The following is a 12,922-nucleotide window of genomic DNA, read 5'->3' as shown; positions in this document are numbered from 1 at the left end:
AGAGCCAAGGGGAGTGTCTGAGAAGTGTCAATCACTCTCGTCAGTGTTGCCAGGTGTACGATAATTATCGTATTTGTACGATAATTTTGCCCTCTGTACGATGTACGATCAATAATCCCAAAAAAGGCCAAATATACGATAAATTGACCATTCCGTGAATGTGTGGTTGTAATCGGTTGTAATCAGCCTGTCGCAACTGTCGTGGCGTACATGCGTTTGCCTCAGAACAACGGTCATGATTGGCTGAATAGTCCGCTGCACCTGCCCCATGAGTGAGGAAAAGATTTATAAACGTGCGTACGCACAAAAGAAGGTGTACGCAACTCTCTACGCACACCGTGGGATTTATAAAAAGAGAACTTGACGGGAAAATGTGCGGTCCTCCACGCACACTCTGACCCATGCGTACGCACATAACTGGGGTAAGGAGAAACTGCGCCACTGATGGCAGAAGAAGGAAATGGGAGAAAGTGTGTGAAACTGATACTGATCGTGTAAAATAAATAGTAATATTACCTCTCATATATGAACAGTTTATTTGCAAGAAATTTATTTTTTTTTAAAACTATTTCTACAATGAATAAACAAACAAACTCCCTGGAGTGCACACGGGAAACATATGATTTAGGACAATAGTAAGACAACAGTAGAGCAAATTACGTTTACACTGATATGAATGCAGTTCCTATATCATATAGCCCATTTTGTTTCATCTCCGTTTTCAATGCATAACGCATAAAACACTTTGTAACTGTGTTTTGTTGCCATACAAATAAAGACTATAATAATCTTATATTGTTAGTGTGAAGGACTGTTTGTCAATCAGGGTAATTCTCACACATGTAGCAGATATTACCTAATAGATGGGTATATAAAGGCATGTATTTACAATGTGTTATGGTGCACAATGGCTGCTTTGGCACTGTTGGAGGATGTGGCAAACGGAAGGATACGGAGGGAGCGGAACTTCAGAGACCAGCAAGATCCACTGGCAAACAGTGATGAGTGGCTGATGAGCCGTTCCGACTCCCACAAGCTGTCCTCTTGGATCTATGTGTGGTATTGGGCCAATCGTTAGAGAGGAGCACCCGCAGAAACCACGCTGTGCCAGCCCCTCTTCAAGTGGTATAATTGGTTTGTCGCAGCAGTACATAATGTTTCCTTATACGGTGGGTGAACAGGCAAATAAAAATGCGCAATTTGCCAAATGTAATCGGTGCCACTAACTGCACTCATGTTGCTATAAGAGCACCGAGTGAGAATGAATTGGGCCGGCATCGGTGTCCCCCTCCTCCGTCCTACGTCACTCAGGAGGGATTCCCCGATGATCCCCGCCAGTTTTTCATCCAGCGGGGTGAGCTCCGGTTGGCCCGTTCGCCTTTCTCTCTGCTTTCGGCATGCTTTCAGTCATGAATGAATATTAACTAGGGGCGTTTCTCTGAATATTCATAGGCGACTATGGGCGTGGTATGACCCGCACACAGGTGTGCCACATTTAGAGTGGAGTGTGACTTATAAAGGGAAATAGGCGTAGGACGTGCGTGCACACTGTTTTATAAATCAGGATATTTTTGTGCGTATGCGCTTTGTGTTTCGTGCGTATGCAACCTTTTGACGTCAATCCTACGCACAGTTTTATAAATGAGGCCCCTGGTCTGGAAGGAGCACGGAAAAGAAAATAAGAGAACCTGGGGAAGGGGGAGGAGGAGGAGGAGGAGAGGTTAAGAAGACGGCGGGGCAGAGTCGAAGTAAGCAGAATCGCCTACAAACTTATAGAAAACAGTGGGAATTCACCGGGTGGTTGAGACCTGTTGCAGGCTCGGAAAGCAAAGCTTTCTGCAGGTTCTGTACTTATTAGTTGTTGTCATTTTTGAGGACAGAGACATGTTGTTGCTCTGAAAATAAAATTTCAATATGTGAAGCCACATCTTTATTTTCTCGTCAGTTACCATGAATACTGTTTCTCTTTGTCAAAAAAGTAAACCTGGTGCTATGTCTATTTCCTAACAGTAGGTGGCCTCCAGGCCTCATGATTTGACTCATTAGTTCCCACCTGTCATTGTTTATGGGCAGGGGCGGACTGGCCATCTGGACGTTCTGGAGAATACCAGAACGGCCGGTGCAGCAGGACGGCCGCCGGCTGCTGCGCAGCCGTCACAGTTTTTTTTTTCGCTTGCTTATAATCGACTGTTGATCCATGTCCAGACCGATAGGTGGCAACAATGCGCCTGCAGGACCATAGATGCGCAAGCTTATTCGTCAGTCAGCCGTGCGCAAGCGGAGCTGAAGGCAGCCGACAAATCTCAGGGGAGTCCCAAGCTCGTTTCTCCCGGCTATGTCAAGCGTCAATAAAGTTTTAAAGCTTAAGGGAAGCCAAATTTCCCACAATCCTACGCACTATATAACCAGTCAATCTAATGACTATTTATTTGCCACATACGAGTCTCTATATCACAGTCATGGTTACCTTCTACAGTCACAAACTTTTATATCACTCTGCATTGTGTTGTAGCAAAATGTCTCATTCAGATGTTCCAAAATGTACATGGTTTGAAATAAAACAAATCTACCTGCATTTTTTATTTGAATAGTTGTTTGCAAAAGTTAAAATGAAGCAACGCCTTCTGGGAATTTCAAGACTGAATCGAGTGGACCGTTATGGAGGACCAAACCTGACATAATGCATAAATGCATGAATAAATACATAAATAAATACATACATAAATAAATAAATGTATAAATAAATAAATGCATAAATAAATAAATAAGCTACATGAACAAATGTCAACAATGTCAACAACTGCAGCTAACAGTTAGCTGAGCAGGCTTTCTGGTAGCCAGCAACATTCCTGTGTACAGTGTACAGGACTCAGCGCCGCTAGTGAGGCAGAAGTAGTAGACCCTCATCGAGCACACTCCTGTAACCAATCATGCTCTTGACTGAGGTTAGGACCTCCTACCTCCTCATTTACATATGGACACAGAAATACAGAAATAAATAAATGTAGGTGAACAGAAATACAGAAATAAATAAATTTAGGTCAACAGAAATACAGAAATAAATAAATGTAGGTGAACAGAAATGTAGAAATAAATAAAAGTGCATTTAATCTTTTATTTATACCTTTATTTATTTATTTATACATTTATTTCAGCATTTATTTATTTATTCATTTATTTATGTATTTATTATTCTGCATTTATTTATTTATAAATTTATTTATTTATTTAAGCATGTATTTATTTATTTATGTATTTATTCATGCATTTATGCATTTATGCATTTATTTATTTATTTATACTTATGTCAGGTTTGGTCCTCCATAGACTGTCTGAGTGTGGTTGTTGGGAGTTGGAAGTTGACTGAGTTTAAGCTAACAAAAAAATGAATCGAGGTATCAAGCGACAAAAGGTGGGAGCGGAGAAAAAGAGAGAAATCTCAGAGAGCACTGTTGGTTGACGGTGAAAAATGCTGCAAACCGACTGATTTGTTTTTAAAATCAAGTGCAGCTTCAGCTAACACTACTGCTAATACTGTTAGCACCAGCACACCAGTTTGTGTTTTATGTATTGGGGTGTAGTTGTTTATAGCTTGGGAATTTACGTTTACTATCACCGGGGCTATCAAAAGTGCCTGTTCTTTACGTGCGTCAAAAATTGCGTATGCGCGCGCGCGCACCCCCCTTCCGTGGGCCGCTGGTGGGTGAAAATGCCAGGGCCGTTTTTTGTTCCCAGTCCGTCACTGTTTATGGGGGACACATTAGCAAAACGCAACTGTGGGGCTGCTGATGAATCCATTCCGTACTGACGCCACAAGGCCGTAAGTGCCTGTTAGACACTATTCAACACTAGAGTGACTATAGCGCATCAATAGACTTGTTATTTTGGTTATGACGGGTGTACGATAATTTCCCTCAAAATACGATAATTTTATGTCTCTGGTACGATAATCCTACATTTCCCACCTGGCAACACTGACTCTCGTGCATATGCTGTTGGCAGCCCCCCTACCTCACACAGTATCCTTTTTTTACCCAGCATCTCCGTATTATCTCCGGAGCGGTGGTTTGCCAATTCTCGGCCGATGGTGATTCACACAGAGCGAAGCATCTCCGCTGTTCCGCTGTGTAATTCACACAGAAAGCCGGCGCTCCTAAAGAAGCGTGACGGTACACGTCATGTTGATGACGTCGGTGTTTCCCAGGTGTTCCCTCTGTCAATCTAAACCCGCGGACAGTTTATAATCATATGGGTGCTGTTATAATGCGTAGTGATTGAGATACTGACCCACCAAACATCCTGGAAAGTGATGAAGTTAAATTTTTCGCGCTAAATTACATACTTACAAAATCACCATCAGTAAACAGGATGCTGTCTGACTCCCTCACTGGCAGGGACGGAGGCCGCTTTCTGGTGGAAAGTTCACTGAAGTCTCGGTCAGGAGGGCTGACGGTTGGCTGACGGTCATTACAAACACTTGGTGAGTTAAAGTTTTTGCCGGTGATAGACGCTGTTTTTCGGGCAGAAATGTGAGGAAGAGTCGGGAGGACAGGTGGGAGGACGGACGCTTCTCCACGTACAGCTGCGGTATTTTCGTTCCTCATATAAGTTGCCAAAGACAGTTACAGTTTCTACGTTACTGTTGTTTGGTCCTGTAACGTTGCTTTGTGGGACGTTTCTCTGTATTTAGTTGAGTGAAGGACCTGTGCAGTTATCAGACTAGTCAGACCGACACGCCCTCACTCCACGCCTCCGGATTATCCGTTCACACTGGGACGGCTCACCAATAATGCGGCCCTGATGCTACCTCCAGAGGTGGATCAGTGCCGGAGCGAAATTTCCCCACTCTCTGTATCTGAAACTTTAAACAATGGCGGAGAACAGACAACAATAGAGTCGAAAATGCCCCACAATTGCCCACGTCAAAGATAAAAAATAAGAACACTGACGAAGAAAAGCAGTGTGTCAAAAGAAAGAATTGGACTGAGCCAGAGAGAAGGATAAATATCGTAGCGTCATTTCAGAGCTGGAGGGAGCTGCAGGATTTTTAAGGACTCAAGAGTGATGCAGAGTTTGCTGCTTTTCTGCTGGACAAGTAAGGACCCCTGCTTTACATATGTTTCATTCTGTGTTTTAACCACAAGGCAATGGTGGTGGCAGTTACAGTAATACTCAAAATAGCGCATATCGATGCAGTCGAGCTACATAGCTTGTTGGTAAATCTAGCTTGTTAGCTTGTATGCTAACTCCATTGTTTAGCTTTGGCATTATGGCTATGGGTTAGCAAAAGTGTCTTTCAAGTGACTAGGCAGTTATAACGTTAGTTTGTGTTCAGTACGCTCTGAAGTGGTTGAATTGGTTTAGAGAAATAACGGTACACATGCTTCAAAAAGGCATCATGGCTTTTCACCAGGTAATGATTACCTGGTAACTCCGTCTACCGCGATATGAGGAATATTGTTTGTTACTCAGGATATCTACAGTGATTCGCATGAGGCACTCGTCATTGTAATTACGTTGTATTGATCAGAAATGGTCAATAAAACACTTTAAACACAAATCACATGAATCATTAAATCATTAACATTTAAAAATAGTACTTTGTTGAACATTTTAACACACTTGATTATTAGAGTAGAAACAATTAATGCACATATTTCTACTTGTACAAAACACTGACTGCTAACATAGAAAAGTTTCTTCAAGCTTGTCCAAATCTTATCAGTGGTCATCACTGGAGAGCACTGTGGCTTCATAGAAAACACAACATTTGCACACATTTAATTTATCTTGGTCAGTTTTCTGTAAGGAGAAATTAATTTGAATGAAAATCAATTGTATGAACTTTGTTTCCTGATTAATAATACGTTAATTTCCAAGAGATTAGGTTCTGGCTTAATACTTATTCTAACTTTGTTAATATCTGGAAGAGTGTAAAAGACTCTTCCTGAGAAATGTAAAGGGGAGTCAAAGTCATAAATCACTGTGTTGGTCTGCATGTGTTTGTCTCATCAGGCGAGGATGAGAGGATTTTAAGGAAAACTGCACTGTTGGGTGTACGGCAAGTTTTATGAATCAGAAGGAAAAAAATGCCAAACATAGATTTAATCATTTGAATGTACAAAAACAGTAAGTGTGGGTTATCTACAAACTTTGATAAATGCTTGTAGGGATGTATTAACCCTCAGATTGATAACCATTTTGTATTTTTTCATCTGCACACACTTCTTCTCAGATATTTTACATCTAAATATGTTTCCAGTGTAATTTACCTAGTGCATTGCAGTGGCAGTGGTTTATGCATGTAGGTATCCCTTCTGCCTTGCCATTGGCTGTGGAAAGAAAAAACTCCCCCTAACGTAATGTCCCCCTCCTTAGATAGTTGCGGGGTCTCTTGATCTGCTCTTCGCCTGCACATCGCTTCCCCAGCCTGAGAGATGGACGCCACCATTAAAAGCAGTATGATTGCCCAACACTTCTCTGGCCACCTCTGTGTGGACGTCATACTGTTATCAAAGAACATCACCTGTAACAATAACATTAATCCCCGACCCCAAGTAGGTAGCATCTCAATTTGTTGTTCTGGTCACATTTTTCTCAGACAATGTAGACCGTTTTTGAAGTGATACAGAAAACCGGTTTGATTTATCAGCATTAAGTTGGAGTTATCGAAGCTGGATTGTAGTGTATTATTAATGTTGAAATGTAAAGCTCAGTTTGGAATGCTCTGTCCAGGGAAATTCATGTGTACAGTAGTTAATAAAGGGCCAAGAACTGATCCTTGTGAGAAACCCTTGTGGACCTTTGCTACCTTTGGGCATTTTAGTTAGCCCAATGAGTCTAATAAAAAAATAGACAGCGTGTTCATTCTGTATTAATATTGATTTAAAGTATAAATTGTGCCTCATAATGTTAAAATGTTATGTACTTTCTTTTTTTTTTTTTAGATAAAAGACTTTGTGAAGCACAATTAAATATTCCTATTTGACAGCATACACAGTTAAGATATCTGAACTAGGATGAGGTATGTGGCGTGCAAGAGGAGGGCACCTCCCTCGCTCCACCTTCTGGATCCACAGAGATCCAACATCCATTATTTTTTTTATGATCCTCCAAAATGTATAAATACTGGGGAGATATTTGGATTAATGTTATTGTTACAGGTGATGTTCTTTGATAACAGTATGACGTCCACACAGAGGTGGCCAGAGAAGTGTTGGGCAATCATACTGCTTTTAATGGTGGCGTCCATCTCTCAGGCTGAGGAAGCGATGTGCAGGCGAAGAGCAGATCCAGAGACCCCGCAACTATCTAAGGAGGGGGACATTATGTTAGGGGGAGTCTTTTCTTTCCACAGCAAATGGCAAGGCAGAAGGGATACCTACATGCATAAACCACTGCCACTGCAATGCACAAGGTAAATTACACTGAAAACATATTTAGATGTAAAATATCTGAGAAGAAGTGTGTGCAGATGAAAAAATACAAAATGGTTATCAATCTGAGGGTTAATACATCCCTTAATGTGTGTGTAAAAACAATCATAATGCCTCCATTTACTGTGCTCTTGTTTCTCTTTCAAGTACATTTTGTTTTAATTTAATTTTCTTTGTCTGAATTTTCTGCATCAAGTTTCAATTTAAGGGGGATCCAGTATACCCAGGCTATGCTCTTAGCCATAGAAGAGATTAATAACAGCACAGATCTACTGCCTGGCATCTCTCTGGGATATAAGATCTATGATATCTGTGGCTCCATTTCAAGAGGAGTGGGGGTCACACTGGCCTTGACTCATGGTAATGAAGAGATATCTGCAGCCTCCGATGCAGCATGTGCCAGACCTGGCCAAGTGCAGGCCATTGTGGGTGTAGGTCATTCCACTCCTTCCATGGCTATCTCTACTGTCATAGGACCTTTTCATATCCCACTGGTGGGTAAGTTGGTGAAAATTTAATTGTATTTGTGAGTGTGTTCTTCCAGTTGGTAATAATGAGATTTGAAAAAGCTGTTGTGAGCTATGTATTTGTTCTATATTATAGTCTTCTTGGAGTATCATATCTTTTTCTTTTAGATCAGCCACTTTGCTACTTGTGCTTGTCTCAGTGATAAAACCAAGTACCCATCATTCCTCAGAACAATACCAAGTGACTACTACCAGAGCAGAGCCCTGGCCCAGTTGGTCAAGTACTTTGGTTGGACTTGGGTTGGAGCTATTAGATCAAACGATGATTATGGTAATGATGGCATGGCGACATTCACAGAAGCCGCCCAGCAGCTGGGTATCTGTCTGGAGTACTCTGTATCTTTCTATCGAACAGATCCACCAGACAAAATAAAAAAAATAGTTAACATTATTAAAACTTCCACTTCCAAGGTCATTGTTACTTTCCTCGCTCACATGGATATAGACTTGCTAATACACGAGCTATCTCACCACAATTTGACTGGGTATCAGTGGGTAGGCACTGAGGCCTGGATCTTTGATTCCCAAACTGCATCCATGGATAAGCATCATATTCTGGATGGTGCAGTAGGCATGTCCATCCCCAAATCACATGTCAATGGCATGCAAGAGTTCATTTTGAATGTGAAGCCACTCAATTCAACTAGAAATGAATTATTCACAGATTTCTGGGAGACATTATTTAACTGTAAGTTCAAGCACTCAAAGTCATCAGCAGAGAACCAAAAAGAATGTACTGGACATGAAGTTGTGACTGGAGTGGAAAACACATATACTGATATGTCACTCATGCCTATCTTTTACAATGTTTATAAAGGAGTGTATGCTGTGGCCCAGGCACTTCATAATATTCTCAGCTGTAATAGAACATGTAACAACACTGTGAAGCTAGATCCTTTCACGGTGAGTTGAACACCAAAGACTAATATGTTTATACACATTTAGTCATGCTGAGAAAGAAAATGTTTTAAGTTTTTAAAAACACGTTTGCTGTCTGTCATTCTCGACACAATAGTCCCATATAAAGTTTGTCAGATAATGACCTACATTGATCCATATGTTCTTAGATTTTACAGCACATAAGAAAGATTCATTTCACAACAAAGGAAGGAGATGAAGTTTACTTTAACGAAAATGGAGACCCAGCAGCAAAATATGAAATTATAAACTGGCAGCCAACAGAAAATGGTATTGTAGACTTTGTCACAGTTGGTCTTTATGATGCTTCTTTGACGGCAGACAAACAACTTAAACTGCAAAATAAGTCTTTAATTTGGGCTCAGAGCTCACAGCAGGTAAGCTACCAACTGATTGCTGTAATTGTTCATTTTAATATATTTTCATGTCACTGGATAAACAATGTTTTGTTTCACTACATCTGTATCAAAAATAGATGCTTTCAAAGACCCCTTGTCAATCTAAATGTACATACATTTTTATCATTGTCATTTTGTTCATGCAGGTGCCTTTGTCAGTTTGCAGTGAGAAATGTCCCCCAGGAACTCGAAAGGTTCTGCAGAAAGGAAAGCCTGTCTGCTGCTATGACTGTTTAAGATGTACAGAAGGACAAATCAGCAACACTACAGGTGTAGTATGATTAGTTATATGACAATAAGTTGCCATGATATCACATGCAAACGTTGTGGAATGGCATAGATTTATCATCTGATTTCAAAAGCATGGGGGAGTCCCTGCAGGATTTGGATAGCTATTATGCTGATTTCTGAACCTAAAATTCTATCTATCTATCTATCTGTCTGTCTGTCTGTCTGTCTGTCTGTCTGTCTGTGTGTGTGTGTGTGTGTTAGTGTGTGTGTGTGTGTGTGTATGTGTGTGTATAAGTGTCAATGTTAAAGCCCCAGTGTAAAGCACTTATATAGTTCTTGAGATTAGAACATTTGTTTTCATTATATTTCAGATTCAAGCACTTGTGTGATATGCCATCCTGAGTTCTGGTCCAATGAGGGACGAGATACCTGTGTAAAGAAGGAGGCAGAGTTTCTGTCATATGAAGAGATTATGGGAGCACTGCTCACTGCAGCCTCTCTCTTTGGAACATGCATGACTGCTGTTGTGGCGTTCATTTTCTTCAGATACAGACAGACTCCTATTGTCAGAGCCAACAACTCTGAGCTGAGCTTCCTGCTTCTATTCTCCTTGATTCTGTGTTTCCTGTGTTCTCTGACCTTCATCGGCCGGCCATCTGAGTGGTCCTGCATGCTGCGACACACAGCATTCGGCATCACCTTTGTCCTCTGTATCTCTTGTGTTCTGGGGAAAACAATAGTGGTGTTGATGGCCTTCAGGGCCACACTCCCAGGTAGTGATGTGATGAAATGGTTTGGGCCTGCACAGCAGAAACTCAGTGTTCTTGGTTTCGCTCTTATACAAGCTGTCATATGTATCCTCTGGTTAACAATATCACCTCCCTTTCCCTTTAAGAATTTTAAGAAGTTCAAGGACAAAATCATCTTAGAGTGTGCTCTGGGCTCAGCTGTAGGATTTTGGGCTGTACTTGGGTACATAGGACTTCTGGCCATCTTATGTTTTGGTCTCGCTTTTCTGGCTCGGAAACTGCCTGATAATTTCAATGAAGCCAAATTTATTACCTTTAGCATGCTGATATTCTGTGCAGTATGGATCACTTTTATCCCAGCGTATGTCAGCTCACCTGGTAAGTTTAGTGTAGCTGTGGAGATATTTGCTATTCTGGCTTCAAGTTTTGGACTGCTCTTTTGTATTTTTATTCCAAAATGTTATATTATCTTACTGAAACCAGAGAAGAATACAAAAAAGAATATGATGGGGAAGGGCACACCAAAGTCCACCTGAGTGCATTAAAACAAAGGCATACACTTAGTGGCCTCTTTATTAAGTACACCTTTCTAATCATGGGTAGGAATCCGTTTTGTCCTTGAACAGCTTGTATCTCTGTGACATGATTTCAATAAGACTGGAAATGTTACTTTGAGTTTCTAGTCCATTTTGACATGATCACCAGCAAGGCATTCACTCAGAAATCAAGATTTGCCAGGTAAAATGATGTTTGTCAGGTTTCTACTGTCCAGTTATTTCCTCCTGTGGCCACTATAGCCCTCGTTTCCTGTTCTTCATACACAGGGGTTTAACCCTGTGCAGTTTGCTGCTGCTGAAACCAATCTACAACAAGGTTCAAAGTTCTATTTTTTCAGAGATGGTCTTTTGTATAGGATATTTGAGTCATTGTCGCCTTCCAATCAGCTTAAATCAGTAAGGCCCTTCTCCTCTGCACTGTCTCATTACAAAGCGTTGTTTCCCACAAAACTGTCACTCAGAGTCTAGCTATTTTTGTCACAATATAAAGCAAATTCCATATATTAAGTCGCACCAGTTCATAGTCGTAAATTTGTCGATATATGTCTCTCAATCTGTTAGGGCTGGGCGATTAATCAAATTTTGATCGCGATTTCGATTTTGGCTTCTGACGATCATGAAAACACTGTAATTGAAGAAAAACGATTAACGTGCCGCCGCCCGTCGTGTATGCAAATTACTGCGCTGTAAAAGCACAGTGAACGCACCTGTGTCGCCTGCAGCTGCAGCAGTGAGTGTGTGGATCAATTGTGGAACGAGAGATTGAGAACATGGCAGAAAAACAGCCTGAGCCTTTAGTTGAAAAGAAAGGTAGGACAACTTCGGTCATTTGGAGACATTTTGGCTTCAAATCGTCGGACGTGGAGCAGAAGGAAATTGTTTGCAAAGTCTGTCACACCGTCGTGTCTGCACCCCAGGGCAACACAACACATTTATTTAACCATAAAGTGGTCTATGACAAAGTATTGAAGGAGCAAAAGACCCAAAAAAGTGCAAGAGCGTCAACTTCAGCTACAGCCACCGCCACCGCCACAGCAACACAGTCCTTCATTGACGACACTCTTTACAATGCCGCTCCATATCCCACCGGCTCCCGGCGACAGCGAGAGATAACGGAGGCTGTGACATTCATGCTAGCTGAGGACATGTGCCCTATCAGTACAGTTAGCAACCCAGGCTTCAAGACATTGGTCAAGATTTTGGACAAGCGGTATGTGTTGCCATCACGCAAACATACAAATATTATTATCATTTACTTTTTTACTTGTTACTAATCTATCTAGTTGTTTTTCTAAAAGTTATTTTTAAAGTTGAGTTTTGGTGGCTCAATAAATCCTTTTCTTTAAATCAGTGAATAATCGTGTTTATTAATCGTGATTTCAATATCAATCAAAATAATCGTGATTATTATTTTTAGCATAATCGCCCAGCCCTACAATCTGTTCACCCTGGAGGTAGAGTTACCCTGAGGTCATGCTCTCCATATGCTCCCATCATTGCAATGTGACTTAGGTAAGCACATTTCCACAGTGTATTCTGTAGCGGTTTTATGATATATTTGGGGTTCAGGCATAGCCTTATATGCATATTGTTCACAAGGGTTAAGTTGTCACATACAAAAGAGAAGTGTCCTTCAAAACTGGCATGGCAGCAAACTGTGTGACTTCATGTAGTGTCCAGCCTGTTCACTCTCGAGCTCCAGTTAATTCTCCAACTTAAGGCACCTCGTCTCTTAAGTATCCTGTCTCAAGTGGATTCGTTGGATGAACAAAAAAATGGCCAACAATATAACTCTTTGTTAACTCCAGAGAATGTTGTGCCCAAAAATTCCCGGACATTAGTCACTCCTCATTTTGATCACATTTTGTCTCCATCCTGGTGTTTTCTCTGAACAATAACTCAACCTCTTGACCACATTTGCATGCCTTTATGCATTTGAGTTGCTGCCATATTATTGTAATTTTGCATTAATGACAAGATGTACTGATAAACCGAAAACGTAGCAATTGACTGGCGAGTTGACTTCTACCTTAATTTTCTCTAGTGGAACCACTGTAATTTTTTTCCACAGTATATGATTATATTTGCAGCACAGCATATTGAGAT

At 41.0% G+C, this 12,922-nt stretch overlaps 1 protein-coding gene across 1 annotated transcript; it reads left to right on the top strand.

Moving 5' to 3' along the window:
• Nucleotides 1-7,226: 7,226 nt before the first annotated feature.
• On the top strand, nt 7,227-12,187 carry LOC115574437 (extracellular calcium-sensing receptor-like). The gene is made up of 7 exons (XM_030405968.1): nt 7,227-7,417; nt 7,633-7,930; nt 8,072-8,866; nt 9,031-9,258; nt 9,426-9,549; nt 9,882-10,775; nt 12,168-12,187. Exons 1-7 carry the CDS (start codon nt 7,239-7,241, stop codon nt 12,185-12,187), a joined length of 2,538 nt encoding a protein of 845 aa, XP_030261828.1. The 5' UTR covers nt 7,227-7,238.
• The last annotated feature ends 735 nt before the right edge of the window (nt 12,188-12,922 follow it).

The sequence above is a fragment of the Sparus aurata genome, chromosome 2, assembly GCF_900880675.1.
Source record: "Sparus aurata chromosome 2, fSpaAur1.1, whole genome shotgun sequence".
NCBI classification, from domain to species: Eukaryota; Metazoa; Chordata; class Actinopteri; order Spariformes; family Sparidae; genus Sparus; species Sparus aurata.
The sequence above is the reverse complement of the archived record's forward strand: the minus strand, read 5'-3'. Positions and strand labels throughout refer to the sequence as shown.